The 14,652-nt window shown below is 37.2% G+C and overlaps 5 protein-coding genes across 7 annotated transcripts; 3 read left to right on the top strand and 2 right to left on the bottom strand.

The window, feature by feature from the left end:
* The first annotated feature begins 1,051 nt into the window (after positions 1-1,051).
* On the top strand, positions 1,052-5,759 carry LOC112757739 (pectin acetylesterase 3). Of its 3 annotated transcripts, XM_025806295.3 has the most exons (14): positions 1,067-1,561; positions 1,680-1,762; positions 1,859-1,988; positions 2,105-2,178; positions 2,449-2,535; positions 2,611-2,735; positions 2,827-2,887; positions 3,080-3,133; positions 3,220-3,297; positions 3,416-3,521; positions 3,613-3,758; positions 4,132-4,235; positions 4,867-4,905; positions 5,230-5,759. In XM_025806295.3, exons 1-14 carry the CDS (start codon positions 1,360-1,362, stop codon positions 5,393-5,395), a joined length of 1,455 nt encoding a protein of 484 aa, XP_025662080.1. In that variant the 5' UTR covers positions 1,067-1,359; the 3' UTR covers positions 5,396-5,759. The 3 variants fall into 3 exon arrangements, with proteins under 3 accessions (XP_025662082.1, XP_025662080.1, XP_025662081.1); XM_025806296.3 differs by lacking the exon at positions 4,867-4,905; XM_025806297.2 differs by lacking the exons at positions 4,867-4,905; positions 5,230-5,759 and having other exon boundaries at positions 1,052-1,561; positions 4,132-4,507.
* A 1,442-nt stretch (positions 5,760-7,201) lies between these two features.
* LOC112757740 (uncharacterized) lies at positions 7,202-8,463 on the bottom strand. The gene has a single exon (XM_025806298.3). The coding sequence runs from the start codon at positions 8,059-8,061 to the stop codon at positions 7,420-7,422; it is 642 nt and encodes a 213-aa protein (XP_025662083.1). The 5' UTR covers positions 8,062-8,463; the 3' UTR covers positions 7,202-7,419.
* A 1,704-nt stretch (positions 8,464-10,167) lies between these two features.
* On the top strand, positions 10,168-10,864 carry LOC112756718 (uncharacterized). The gene is made up of 2 exons (XM_025805339.1): positions 10,168-10,417; positions 10,545-10,864. The coding sequence occupies exons 1-2, from the start codon at positions 10,168-10,170 to the stop codon at positions 10,862-10,864; spliced, it is 570 nt and encodes a 189-aa protein (XP_025661124.1).
* A 189-nt stretch (positions 10,865-11,053) lies between these two features.
* On the top strand, positions 11,054-11,599 carry LOC114925478 (uncharacterized). Its single transcript, XM_029293802.1, has one exon. It carries the CDS (start codon positions 11,054-11,056, stop codon positions 11,597-11,599), a length of 546 nt encoding a protein of 181 aa, XP_029149635.1.
* Positions 11,600-11,880: 281 nt separating this feature from the next.
* On the bottom strand, positions 11,881-13,751 carry LOC140180004 (protein MAIN-LIKE 1-like). Its single transcript, XM_072220386.1, has 4 exons — positions 13,583-13,751; positions 13,335-13,504; positions 12,332-12,382; positions 11,881-12,189 (listed from the first exon to the last, which is right to left on the bottom strand). Exons 1-4 carry the CDS (start codon positions 13,749-13,751, stop codon positions 11,881-11,883), a joined length of 699 nt encoding a protein of 232 aa, XP_072076487.1.
* Positions 13,752-14,652: the final 901 nt, after the last annotated feature.

Genomic DNA, 14,652 nt, shown 5'->3' with positions numbered 1-14,652 from the left:
TGAAATATTTATAAAATGACTAGAATCACATTACTTTATTGTATATGTATCATTTTTTCCCCACAAGTTTATGTACTAGTCATTCTACAAATATTTGATGATGGTAAAAATTTTTAAGAGTAAAATTATAAAAAAATAAATTTATTTAGAATAAAATTAATGGGATTAAGTATAATTTACTTAGATGTGATTAAAAAATAATTGAATAACAATGCACCATAAAAAATTAATAATTATTGAAGGATAAAATTAAAATTTATTTCTATGTATCGTTTTTGTCTCCAACGTGTTTGTCCTATTTAAGTCCCTAACGTTTCAAAATCGTCTCAATTTTGTTCTGCCGTCAATTCCGTTAACAGATTTCTAACAACAGGACAACATTGAGTCAATTTTGAAACATTAGGGACTTGAATATGACAATTCAAACGTTAGGGACAACTTTGATACTTACTCCAAATATTAGGGATACTTTACTCTTTAAAGTAATAAAATAATTTTATTACTCTATGTATCGTTTTTGTCTCCAACGTGTTTGTCCTATTTAAGTCCCTAACGTTTTAAAATCGTCTCAATTTTGTTCTGCCGTCAATTCCGTTAACAGATTTCTAACAACAGGACAACATTGAGTCAATTTTGAAACATTAGGGACTTGAATATGACAATTCAAACGTTAGGGACAACTTTGATACTTACTCCAAATATTAGGGATACTTTACTCTTTAAAGTAATAAAATAATTTTAAAATTAAAAAATTTATTGATATTGACTAAAAATTCACTCCATAATTAAATTCTATTTAAAAACAATAACAACAAAGTGATACATACTCTTGCATTAAGCGCAGTGAGCTATATAATCAAACAAAGTTATAATATTTCATCACGTATGTATATCCACAATCCATGTTTAAATGGATAAATAGAATTGCTTCAAACGAATTTAATTAATAAAATTGAAAAATGATAAAGTTTCCAAATTAGTAATATTTAATAATATTATAATATATAAAAGGAATAAAAGCACCGACAAGGGCATTATAGGTGAATCTTTTGGTGACATGCAATGCATTGGCGAAAGGGAAAGAGAGAGAGAGCATGTCTGGTTTGCTTCTATTTCGTACGCAACGGCAAGAAATCAAGTTAAGATTCTCATTATCTCCTATCATATCACACTCTCACAAAAATAAATATTATTAAACAACAATAACATATTACCATATCCGTAAAATATAATTATAATTTATAAATCAATAATGGCATCAAACAGTAATGGTGCGTGCACACTATAAGTAAAGTAAGACAGAGAGAGGAGAGAGAAAGAGATTGAGATTAAGGAGAGGTTTTTGAGCTCTGAGAAACGATGAGAATGAATGTGTTTGTGATAGCCGCACTTGCTTTTGTGTCTCTAGTTTCCGTCATTGATGGATCTGAGCATCAGCCTCAGCTATCTGAGTTTGTAAACGATGCTTTATTCTCATCAGTTTCAAGCAAGCAGCCTTCCCAGCCACAACCTCTCATGGTTCCCATTACTGTTATCAATGGAGCTGCTGCCAAAGGAGCTGGTACCTACTGCTTCCTCTCTCTCTCTCTCTCTCTCTCTCTGTTGTGAAAAGAAATTACTGTCTCAAATGCTTCAAAATTGATTAGTAAGCTTTATATTTTCTTGTGCTACATTTGCAGTATGTTTGGATGGAACATCGCCTGCCTATCACTTTCATCCTGGATCCGGATCAGGAGCCAATAGTTGGCTCATTCACTTAGAGGTACATTCAAAACATATATACTTATAGCGTCTCTGTTTCAATATTTCAATATGTGCAAGTAATTTGAAGTGTTGTGCCTAATTGTCTTGGTTGAAGGGAGGAGGATGGTGTAATACCATCAGAAATTGTGTTTTTAGGAAGACGACTCGGCGTGGTTCCTTTAAATTCATGGAAAAGACACTGCCATTCACTGGGATATTGAGCAATAAACCTGAAGAAAACCCTGGTTTTTTTCTTTTACCCTACACATGCATACTAGTTACTCAGTCAAATTAGACACTATACTTATGCAGGGTGCAACGTGTGTTAACTCTGTATTCTCATCATATCTATTGTGAACAGATTTCTTTAACTGGAACAGAGTTAAAATACGTTACTGTGATGGAGCATCTTTCGCCGGAGACAGTCAAAATGAGGTCAGTAAAATATGACACCACATATACAATGCTTCCCCTTTCATGTACATATAAGTATAGATATGTTTGAACAATGATAGCTCCATAGAAAATTACTCTAAAGTAAACTATGTACTGAGTTATGAATTTCAAAGTAAACTATGCACTCTACTTTCAATCTCATACATGTCTTTTCTACTGAAAGAGATTTTATTATATATGGATTATTGAGGGATTCCTGAATTTCAAATTTATTGTTCTATTGATTTCTTAATTTATACTTCTTTTCAGGCTAATCAGCTTCAATTTCGAGGACAGAAAATATGGCTAGCTGCAATCGAGGAATTAATGTCCAAAGGAATGCAAAAAGCCAACCAGGTTTCCCATGTCTCTTCATGTTGTTAGTTTTAACTGTCAATGTGCATGATGCTAATTGACCAAACTGTATATCAGGCACTTTTGTCTGGATGCTCTGCAGGTGGTCTGGCATCTATAATACATTGTGATGAATTCGGAAGCATGTTTCCAAAATCTACCAAAGTGAAATGTTTGAGTGATGCAGGATTTTTTCTTGATGCGTAAGTAATATAATTGTTTTATGTTATTTCTCCTAGCACGGACCCTCACCAAAAATTATAGATATGATTGGTTATTTGTTCGGTCATGTAGAGTTGATGTGTCTGGGGGGCACACACTGAGGAATATGTTTGGAGGTGTAGTTACATTACAGGTAGTATCTAGAATAGTTTCAAAAAATCTGGATATAATATTTGTTGATTTACTAGATCTAATCTCAATTTTAAAAGTCATTGAGTTTGACCTTGTGATAAATTCTTTTCTCAGTGCTTCTACTTACATGATGATATAAGGTTCAGAAAACTTGCATAAATATGTTATCTCTCGACCTTTTTTTATGTTGTAGGAAGTACAAAAAAACTTACCAAAAAGTTGTCTCAACCAACTGGATCCAACTTCGGTAATTTTATTAGTTTGGATGTCATTCCTTTACTAAATTGAAATTGCTAGAGTTGCATATTTTAAACATGAAAACTCTCTTTGCAGTGCTTCTTTCCTCAAAACTTGATCCAGCATGTTCAAACTCCATTGTTTCTTCTCAATGCAGCTTATGATGCATGGCAGGTAATATTAGTTAGTTAATACACTGTTTCACTGTTCTCCTGAAGTTTTTTGTTAACGATTTGCGTAATTAGTTATGTCTTACAAGGTTACACATCTGTTGAAATTGTTTCCTCATCAGGTGCAAGAAAGTCTAGCCCCCCATTCAGCGGATCCAAGTGGTTCTTGGAATGATTGTAAAGCAAATCATGCAAGGTGTAACTCATCTCAAATACAGTTCTTCCAAGGTGATTTTGATCTCTATTTATGTAAATTACGCAACTTGTATCGATCTACAACGATCTAATTTCCTTTCCTTGTGCTTCTTCTTTGAATCAGACTTTAGAAATCAAATGCTAAATGATGTGAAAGACTTCTCAAGGTCCTCTCCAACTGGATTGTTCATAAATTCTTGTTTTGCTCATTGCCAGTCTGAGAGACAAGATACATGGTTTGCTGATGACTCTCCGCTTATCAACGACATGGTATGCCCGATTTGGATTTCCGTGCTTATAAAATGGTTCATTTTGTAATATCACTTTAAATTTGCCTAGAATCTTAGTGCCTTAAAACACTTATTAGCAGAACCCTTCACTTAAAAGCTAATATATTTTTAATAAAGAAAACTTGCTTGCTTTGTGAGGTCAAGCTAAATGCATCAAATGCCAACTATTTCATGGCTGTATAATAAAAATTGAAAAAACAGCAGTTTGGCCTTTTAATTACAGAGTTAAGTTTGCTGACTCTAGGACAAGTGATTTTATTGCTTTTCACTAAGCTTCAACCCCCTCCTCCTTTTGGATTTATTGTTCTGAGAAAGTAATCACCTAATCGGTTAGTCCACTTTTAATTGTGCAGCCTGTGGCGATTGCTGTTGGAGACTGGTTTTTTGATCGAAAAACTATCAAAGCTATTGATTGTGCTTATCCCTGTGACACAACCTGCCATAATCTGGTCTTCAAGTGAGTCAAGCGCTTATTGCTTCCTCATGTGGTAGTTTGGTATTTACAATTTCATCATTGTGATTGCCATAATTGTGCATTTAACATTCTTCAATTGTTATATTTATGGAGATACAATTAATTAGATATATATCTTTATTTCAAGTAATGAGTCTTGTCAATAAGATTTAATTGGCTTGAAATATCCAAAAATGTCAAAATTGTTCATTCATGCTTCTGTAGCCACCCTCGTGGTATCTTTGAAGATGTTATATTACAAACAATTTAAACGATACATTGGTATTACACACTGAAAAAGAAAGAAAATATCGAAGTATGATCCGACCTGAAAGGTGCCCCATGAAGGGGCTTGAGTTGTGATATCTCTTTATCAATGGGATTGTATTCATGATAAGGTTCAAATATAGGACTTATATTGGTCATCTAAATCATCATATTACATGTCATGGAAGCATGGGATAGATTTCAGCTGTTGTTTTGTTATGTTCAGTCTATGAAATTCCCCTCAAGTTTCCCAACCAACAAAAGACAAGCACACCATTTTAAGTGCACCAAGAATGTGAACCCTTTTTTGTGTGATTTGTCCAATTGCTATGTGAGACTGTAGTTCACATTTTTCTGCTTCCTGCAGTGTTGCTAGATCTACCGTGGTTGACTCCCAGTATATAAGGTTAACTCTCTTATTTCACTTACCACTCCTTCCCTGTTTCCCTAGCTTTGGCTGTGTTTGGTAAACTCATATTTTGTGTAAGGTTTCAAGTGTAAAATGAAGTCCATTTTTACCCTTCAAACTCTTCATTTTCGTCTCTTTTCTTCCAAAATTCCAATTCACACAGTTGAGTGTCTTAGAAAAGTTGTCTCTTTCTCCAAACATATTTTGTGACTTGTCAAGAAAATTACCAAACAAAGCCTTTAATTTGTGAATGTCATGTTTGCAATTCCTGCTCAAGTGGAACTGGAAAGTCTCATGTGGCTCCCCTCCTTTCCTTTGCAGTGAAAGTGATGACACATCCACCACCACCACCATGATATATTCCTCTCAGTCCTCCAGGTTGACTTTTCCTGCTCTATACCTACTAAGTGCTTTGTTTCCCACTTCCATGTTCCTACTGCACCTTAGAGTAGAAGTACTATCAAGATTCTTTAGCCATTCCACATAATTGGGAAGGTTTGTTTGTCCATGCTTCAATCAGCACCAACTATTAACTGTATCTGTAACTGTATTATTAGTAGGCACTAGGGACTAACATAAACATGCTCTGAAAATTTATAACTTGGATGGACCTCTGTAGCAGACCGGGGAAAGATTTACCAAATTGGGCTCAATATCTGTACCTGCTAAGGGTCATCTGTTCTATTAATATGAACCAAAAATGTATCTTGGGATTCTTGACTCATTTTCCATATCTTGATACATACTGATATGCATGCCTATGATAAATCATATATGTGAGCATGCATCATTGATGGGAAATGATATTAAAGAAGGAAGATGTAATGAAATTCTCAACTACTTTTCTGAAAGGTTAGTTTGGACTTTGGATCCCTTGCACAAGGAGTACTAGTAGTTCTGATGAAAAAATCAGAAATAATGTGCCTAACAAATTAAAGCTACACAGTCAATTACTACTTACAGAACTGCAGGGCTAAAAGAAAATAATGCTGTTGCAAGTTCAGGACGTGTTAACATCAACAACATAAATATGATAAGTACATGAAATAAATCAACCGCCATAAGTTAGTTGCTCTAGTCAACAATCTGCCCTATAACTTAAGTGCCATACCATTATTATATGCGTCTATTTTCTTAGTCTTCCAACACGTCTATCAGTATCAAGCACATGTTTGAGGAGCTTGTATGCAACCACGCTTAACGTGTACATATGTAAGGTAGAAAGAAGTTCAACATGTGAACGAACTAAACTCATATTTAGTGGGTCTGGTTTTCAGTTGGATAAATTTATGATGCTGTTCTGTGTTTCCCATTTCGAAGATCTTATATTGATTAAACCTCAATTCTGGAATAGTAATCACATGAAAATTAGGAAAGGGTTTACTTGTTATGATTTGAATTTGACAGTACTAATCATTTTACATTAGCATTCAGAAAAATGTTAGTACAAGAATACTTTTCAATCAAATGGCCTAGATTAAGGGGTTGGAGATACACAATAAATTCGTTATCATTTAAATTTAAGTTTTCAAGTTGAGTTGATTTTAGCTTTAGATTTTAATTTTATATTTAGCAAACAATAATGCTAGAGAACTAATACCATTCGGTCAACAATTTAGCCTACAAATATTGAACGGACCAGAGTGTCCAATAAAATACATAAAAAAAAATTCACATATTCATCATTCTTGTAAAATTATTATTTATTATTTCTTTTTCTTTCTGGCAAGACTACAATTTCATCCGACCAACAAGTTATAACTCAAATAACATAATTTTTTCATATTCACCAAAGAGGTCACGGATTTGAGCCTCCTTATCTTTGATAAAAAAAAAAAACTACAATTTCATCCATCACCAGCGGTTAGCCCCCCTAAATTATAAACCATAAATCCTTAAATCCTTAAGTATAAATTTTAAACTCTAAATGGTTGTACTTTATTTTACTTCTAAATATGTTTTACTTGAATTTAAGATGCTTTTGTTGTTGTTAGTTTTGGAGATTTCTTTTTAACCGTTCAATTTTAAGTGAAACATATTTTATTGCTAGGATATTAGTTGAAAAGAGTTGAGCTCCAGTGGAAATTAAAAACTAACTAGAGGAGAGCGTAGTCGGAAAAAAATATACAAATGTTATATTGTAAAAGATGGAACGTCTAAAACAGTTGCTAAATTAGTGTACTATGCACACACAGCATTCCGTTTGCAGTTGTGAAATACTTGCACTTTTCCAGGGACTATTCACACTTGTACAGTATAGTCAAGAGTAGATCATAGCTTTTCGCCTTTTCCATGATGATCAAACACTATTGTATTATTTATAGAGAGGAAAAGTAACAAGCACTGATAAAAGTGAGAAGAAAAGGCAAGGCTCATGATTGGAAAAATTGAAGATGAAGACTAGTACATTGAAAGTATGTAATGAAAAGCATATATATGTACTGTATATTAAAGTGGTGTGTGAATGGCAAAAAAAGAACAAGAGAAAGGGAGAATGAAGGAATGAGTTTGTTATGTGCCGTATTTGGAGGCAGATGCTAGTGCTACAGCCTGCGCCCACACTTTGAGCCTTGCCTTCACTTCTCGTGGATCATCACCGGGGCTAGAGATGCGCCAATTGGCTATGGGGGAGTTGGCACCGCTGCTGCTGGTATCGAGTGAAGGAGGAAGTTCCAACTCGAAGCCAAGTTCCCTGCAAGCCTTGACTTCTTCCAAACCCATACACAGTGTCTTGTTGCCACCCTTGGGCCTGGTTATGAGAACCACCCCGTCACGATCACCAGGCCCATTGTCACTTGCATACTCCTTCTCCTTCTTGTTTTTCCTTCTTCTTACTGCTGGAGGCGTATTTGGCAGAGAACAACAGCAGCTGCTACCAAGTGATGATGGAAAGTCTTCTTTTTCAGAGGCAGAGGATAGTAATAATCCTTCTTCTTCTCCTGAGAGTTCTCCATCTGCCTCGTCCCCGTCGTCTTCGTCGTCTTCTATGGACAAGCGTGACATCATCATGGCATCATCATCCAACCCGCACATGGAGCTGCTGGTGGTACAAACGGACAGCCTCGACAAGTTGTGAGGGTGTTGATAGAATAATCCGCCATCGTCGTCGTCCTCCTCCTCCAGGTCTTGCAACCAAGAGTGACATGTAGACATGATGAGTGAGTGAGAGAAGTGAAGTGTGTGTGTGTGTGTGTGGCTCAGAAAGAAAGAAAGAAAGAAAGGTTGTTATTATGGTGCAGTAAAGCTAAGTATAGCGTGCTTTGAATAATAGTGAGAGAGAGAGCGTAGAGAATCAGGTTGGATGGAGCACCCTATTTATGCTTTTACCTCCTTCATTCTCCATCACCGGCCCCTTTTCCTTTATTACTTTCTTTTCTCTTTTTATTTTTTATTTTGTTGGTCACACATCGCAATTCATATGGTTACTATTATAAAATAATAATACTATCATCATCTTAGTTTCGGGATTAGTTACAGTTACAACCTCTGTGGTTTATCTCTAAACTCATTCCAAATTTCCAATTTATCTATCAACAGTTGATCACACATCCCCCCCTACGTAATTGTATATGAATAAATTAAGCAAATATTTATACATTTTCACACGCGCAGTGTACGCGGAATTCAGTCAAAATTAAAATAAAAATGTTATTTATATTAAAATTAGTCACTATTTAAAATCAGTTATCAATATATTTATATATAAATATATATATATAATTTAATTTATTTTATTTATATATTTATATTTTAACATATATTTTATATTAATGACTAATTTTAATGTACATATAGTATTACTCTTATTAAAATATAGCAGTACCTATATAGTTTGCTATTATATTTTAAGATGATGCAATATCAACACGGAATTAAAATATATGACAAGTAATGGATTTTTTTATTTATAAAATAAAAAAATATTTATTTTCTCCAAAACCAGTGTTAAGCTTTATTTTCGAAAATACGATTTTTTTTTTTTATTAACAGCAAGTTTGCCGTCCCCCGACGAACTCTATATAAATTATAGAGTTCGCCGCACCTCCGGCGAACTCTATGATAAAATCGGAGATAAAAGCAGCCCTATTAGAGATCAAGCAACCACAACTTCTCTAATTAATTTCTTCCTCACTAACACGTTATCCCTACGATGTCAAGAAATCCATTGTTATCCATTCATTACGATGGTGAAATAGTGTATGATGAAGAAGGTTCAATTGTATTTAGATCGGGGCAGCCGATAATTACGTTTATAACACCGGAGGTTAACAGTTTAACAGCTTTAAAGAATTTGATATTGCATGCCCTCGGACAACAGGAATCTAAAAGGGTGAAAAAGGTTTACTACAGATATCCGACCGAGTTAGATGGAAATTTGTTTTATAAAAGGTATATTATAATTGTGTTGTCTTTGTCTCTGTTAGTAGTATCAGACCATCGTTGTGAGCGATATTTCTATTGTTTTGAATTAGGTATCGATTGCGCGACGACGAGGATGTACGGCTTATAAGGTTGTGGCACAACCGATGGACCAATATTCATCTGTTGGAGTTATACGTGTTTCTTGTTGACTTTGGTGGCCGAGGATCATCTGCAGATACTGTCGACGATAGTCCGATGAATGGCGTTGTTAGACGGACTATCAGAAGGACGATGGTAGATCTAAATATGTCACCTGAGGGTAGTCAGGAAGGGTCTAATGTTGAAGTTCGTAACATTAACTTAATGGATGACGGTCTTGAAAGTCATGACGGTTCTGCTATCAGAGATCCGATGATGGAGCAGTATGAAGTCAACCCCGATGATGGAGACGATGCTGATGAAGAACCACCCGAAATCCCTGATGATGGTGACGAGGAAGAGTAGATGAACTACTACGGTGACACACAGATTGCTCTTACACAGCTTGCCATTTCTCAACCATATGACCGGCCGGATCATTTCACTAGGTTGAATCTTGATGCAATGACTTCGGATTGGTCGTTTACCCAAGGAGGTCCTAAAGAAGACCTAAGCAATGAGTTTGAGGTTGGATAACATTTTGGGAACAAGGAAGAAGTCATGTTGGTAGTGAAGCAGTACAGCATCTGGAGGGCTGTGGAGTACAAAATAATAGAAAGTGACCATTGGAGGTACAATGCAAGATGTATCCAGTTCAGACCCAGTTGTAATTGGAGCATACTTATATCATATCGCCGAAAGCAAGAAAGGTGGGAGGTTAGGAGATACACTGATCCTCATACTTGCATGCAAACTTCGATGGGGCAAGATCATCGTAGGTTGGATTTGAAAGTGATTGCACAACACATTTTCACGATGGTCAAGGCCGATCCAACAATCAGCATCAGGGTTCTACAAAGACGTGTGGAAAATCACTTTGGTTTCAAGGCGTCGTACAGAAAGGTTTGGCTTGCAAAACAGAGAGTCATCGCTAGAATATATGGCGATTGGGAGGAGTCATACAACGAGCTTCCTCGTTGGTTATTCGCTATGCAGATGTACTTTCCAGGTAAGATTTATTTCCAGTTTATTTATTCGCCATTAAATAATTCAACCACGTACAAAAAGGCGACTAACATATGTCCATTTAGGTACTTGGGTGCAACTAGTGACATAGCCGTGGCCTGCCTCGACAGACACTGTGATGTTTCATCGGGTCTTTTGGACGTTTCCACTGTGTGTTGAGGCCTTCAAGCATTGCAAGCCACTTATCTCTATTGATGGCACCCACCTATATGGGAAATACGGTGGAACTTTGCTGATGGCCATAGCGCAAAACAGCAATGCAAACATCCTGCCCATTGCATTCGCAGTTGTTGAGGGTGAGACAAAGGAGGCGTGGTCGTTCTTTCTTTCGTACTTACGGGAGCATGTTACACCACAACCAGGAGTGTTAGTGATTTCAGATAGACACAAGTCCATTGATGGAGCACTGAATGCTGAAGGGAGTTTATGAAAACCGCCTCATGCCTTCCAAGCGTTTTGTACAAGACACATTGCAGCCAACTTCATGACCCACTTTAGGAACAAAGAATTAAAGAAGGTTCTTATTAATGCAGCCTACTCGAAGTCGCATCGTGAGTTCGCTCATTATTATGGCCGTCTGAGGGGCGAAAACGTAGCTATTACAAACTAGTTTGAAGAAATGCCACGGTCACAGTGGGCACAGCATGCTGATGAGGGACGTCGATTTGGTCACATGACGACCAATATCTCTGAGTGCATTAATGCTATCATGAAGGGTTCCCGGAATTTGCCAATTACGGCTCTTATTAAGTCAAGTTATTTTCGTCTGGGTGAACTTTTTGCAAGGAAGGGCTCCGAGGCACTGGCACAACTTCAGGTCAGTGCTGAATTCTCACAGACATTGATGAAGGCCATAGAATCCAACTCGAAGCACGTGAACACGATGAATGTTTACCAGTTTGATCGGTCCAGGTCAAACTTCACGGTTGAAGAGTTAACGGCAGTTTCGGGATCCAGACAACAGAATTATCAAGTACTGCTTGATGAGGGCAAGTGTGACTGTGGGTATTTTCAGGCTCTTCATATTTCTTGTCGTCACGTTCTTGCAGCTTGCTCTCATGCTAGGCTTGATTGGAAGCGGTTTGTGCATCCTGTGTACCGCATGGAGTCGATCTTCAATGTTTACAGATCAGAGTTTCGGCCCATAGGACACGAGGATGACTAGCCATCGTACGACGGTCCCCAAATCCATCCCAACGCTCGGATGATGAGAGCGAAGAGAGGTCGGCCCGTGAGCTCCAGGATTCATAACAACATGGCTAACGTAGAGCATAATGGGGAGAAGCGGTGCAGATTATGTCGCCAAATCGGACACACGCGGAGGACTTGCACCGCTCTTGGTGATGGAGGAGCATCTTCTAGTCGATGATAGCTGTAGTTGTTTTAAATAAATTAATGTATCCATGAACTATAACATTGTATGTCGTGAACTATTATGTCATAAAGTTATAAGTCATTACAAAAGTTGTCAATGGCCCGAGCATCCCACATCTCATGCCAGCCACCAAGCAAATGCGAGAACCACTCGCCACGATCGAATCTCCCATCAAGCCTGTGCAACTCGTCAATGTTCAGTGGCCTAGTGGGAATGTGCTGCAGGCCACCGAACTGACGAACTACCCGGTCCACCTGATGCCACTCGACGATAGCGAAGCACAGCAGTGGACATACAACCGCTGCCAAGGCATCCGCCTCTACTATCGCCGGTGGAACAAGCCCAACCAGCTGCGGATCCGCATATGGAGTCCACTCAACCTGTTCACAGAACACAGATGCACGACGAAATTCAGATAATCATATGTAATACCATCAACAGTTAACTAAACATTAATTTCTTAAAATTAAACATTAATAACTTGCATTCAGCATCCCAATCCCGTTCAGTGTCTATCTGTACTGCCTCAGCCTGCTCTCGCCGGTGGCATTGTTCGGCCGATACTGAACCCACCTACACAACAAACAACCATAATATTTTAGCCTTTATTATTAATAAACAACTTAATAATGAGTTGAATAAATTTGGTAAGTGTTTATAATACCTCTCAACCAGGGGAAACCAACGAGCATCAAACCCATCGGGTCGTACTAACGGAATACGGTGGTAGGCCCAAGAAAGCATCAAGCTGACGCATCCTCCCCAGTTGCGTTGCCTAGGGGTGTTCGCGGTGCGGTTTGGTTCGGTTTTAAAGGAAAAAGTCATCCGATCCGAACATTTAATTTATATGCGGTGCGGTTTGGATTGGATGAACTTTTTTTAAAAATCCGATCCGATCCGATCCGATTACAAGCGGTTTGGATCGGTTTGGATTTGCGGTTTTTTAAATAAAAAAATTAAATACATATAACAAGTCTTAACATCAAATTTTAAATAATCAACAATGACATAACAAGTCTTAATATATCTTAAAAAACTAACGATAACATAACAATAGAAATAAAATTATAGGTTAGTTAAAATAAATAAATAAATAATATTTTAAACATAAAATATTTATTAAATAATAATAATACATGAATAATAGAAAAATGTATAACAAATTGAACATGTTATAAATATAATTGTAAATATAATAATAAAATAATAATATTATAGTACATTGTGCGGTTTGGATTGGATTGGATCGGTTATGAAAAGTAGATCCGAAATCCGATCCAATCCAGCAGTTTGCAAAAAATAGAATCCAATCAAATCCGAATTAGTGCGATTTTAATCAGTTTTCGGTTTGAATTGGATTGAATGAGCGGTTTAATTTGGATCGGTTTGGATTTGAACACCCCTAGCGTTGCCCATGCTCTGTGGCCCGGCACATCTGCCGGTACAGCCATGCCAGCACAGCTGAACCCCACGAAAACTGGCCACATGCAAGGTCCTCCAACAGGGAAAGCCACCCGATATGCACCCGAGAGTCAGATGCATCGGGGAAGAGGATACCGCCTATCAACTGCATGATGTATCCTCTCGCATACCTCATCAGCCGCTCCTCTGTGGCATCCTGCTCTAGCTCTCCACAAACTGTGTTGTGGAACCAAGTGAGTTTGACAGTCCACTTCGTCTGTGACTGTCTGTCCTCTGGACCAGGAACAACACCCAGTATCTGCTCACATAACTCCTCAATGGTCTGGCCTTGGTGGTGCTGCTCCTACCCACCTATACATCCACTCACAGGATCACCATCAATCCTGAGTCCCAACTGATATGCCACGTTCTGCAGGGTGATAGTCATCTCCCCGCACGGTAAATGAAATGTATGGGACTCAGAGCGCCACCTCTCTATCAACGCCGAGGCAAGCGACCAATCATGCTCGAACTCGACCATGTATACGACGTACTCAAACCCGGCTCGTCTCAGATATGGCCTAATCTACTCCGGCAGTCGTGTCATCAAGTTCCGTCTGGTGCGCAAGATCCGAGGCGCCTACCAAACAGAAAAAAAATTTAATAAAAAGGGTAACCATGAATAAATACAATAGCAAGTTCAATTTTTCTTCAATACAATAAAATAAAAAATAAAGGTTAAAAAATCATACCACTCGATCAAGCCTCTCAGCAATGTGCTCAACCTGATCCAATCTATACATCTCATGCTCATAACCCAATAATTGCTGCTCCATCGAAACACAACCTAGTAAAATGAAATCACATTCTAGATTATTAAAAAATAAACTAATAGAAAAATGGCTTATAAACCTACTAATTCTAAGCTTATCCTATTCAACTGACGTTGTCATGTAAGTAATTAATTTATAACTAACTCAACCCTATATTTTATTGCTCACGTCATTACCTTCTAATTCACAACGCAATGTTATACCTCTAACTAAATTATCTAATAACATACTTTCTTATATTCTTTAATATGTTGATAAGGAGCCACTATACTAAAAAATGGTGACATAAAATATCATACCTAACATAACAACACTAAAAAGTACGTCTAACTAACTAACATGTAAATAATAAATCTGTTATTCTAACTAACAAACAATTTATACCTAACAAATTTATCTAACATGTAAACAGTAAAACAAGTTAACATAAAAAAATAGACTATTATTTACTAACCTGGAACTGAGAGAATCGTCCACACTAAACTTTACGGATGTCGAAATGGCAGAAACAAGTAACAGAGAAAATTTGAAGAAGAGAAAAGAGGAAGAAAGCGACAAGACACAATAGTCCCACCATTATATATAGTCTGCCGAACTCATCATAGAGTT

The sequence above is a fragment of the Arachis hypogaea genome, chromosome 16 (assembly GCF_003086295.3).
Source record: "Arachis hypogaea cultivar Tifrunner chromosome 16, arahy.Tifrunner.gnm2.J5K5, whole genome shotgun sequence".
NCBI classification, from domain to species: domain Eukaryota; kingdom Viridiplantae; phylum Streptophyta; class Magnoliopsida; order Fabales; family Fabaceae; genus Arachis; species Arachis hypogaea.
Note: the sequence above shows the minus strand (reverse complement) of the source record. Positions and strands in the feature narration are given on the sequence as shown.

Excerpts from the sequence above, each read along its gene's own strand:
- LOC112756718 (XM_025805339.1), top strand. The coding sequence starts at position 10,168 with ATGGGGCAAGATCATCGTAGGTTGGATTTGAAAGTGATTGCACAACAC. Across the intron at positions 10,418-10,544 it reads TATGCAGATGTACTTTCCAG|ACACTGTGATGTTTCATCGG; the intron begins GTAAGATTTATT and ends CTGCCTCGACAG.
- LOC140180004 (XM_072220386.1), bottom strand. The coding sequence starts at position 13,751 with ATGGTCGAGTTCGAGCATGATTGGTCGCTTGCCTCGGCGTTGATAGAG. Across the intron at positions 13,505-13,582 it reads TCCTGTGAGTGGATGTATAG|AGGACAGACAGTCACAGACG; the intron begins GTGGGTAGGAGC and ends TTCCTGGTCCAG. Across the intron at positions 12,190-12,331 it reads GGCGAGAGCAGGCTGAGGCA|GTTGAGTGGACTCCATATGC; the intron begins GTACAGATAGAC and ends TTCTGTGAACAG.
- LOC112757739 (XM_025806295.3), top strand. The coding sequence starts at position 1,360 with ATGAGAATGAATGTGTTTGTGATAGCCGCACTTGCTTTTGTGTCTCTA. Across the intron at positions 1,989-2,104 it reads TAAACCTGAAGAAAACCCTG|ATTTCTTTAACTGGAACAGA; the intron begins GTTTTTTTCTTT and ends TATTGTGAACAG. Across the intron at positions 4,236-4,866 it reads TGCCATAATCTGGTCTTCAA|TGTTGCTAGATCTACCGTGG; the intron begins GTGAGTCAAGCG and ends TGCTTCCTGCAG.
- LOC112757740 (XM_025806298.3), bottom strand. The coding sequence starts at position 8,061 with ATGTCTACATGTCACTCTTGGTTGCAAGACCTGGAGGAGGAGGACGAC.
- LOC114925478 (XM_029293802.1), top strand. The coding sequence starts at position 11,054 with ATGCCACGGTCACAGTGGGCACAGCATGCTGATGAGGGACGTCGATTT.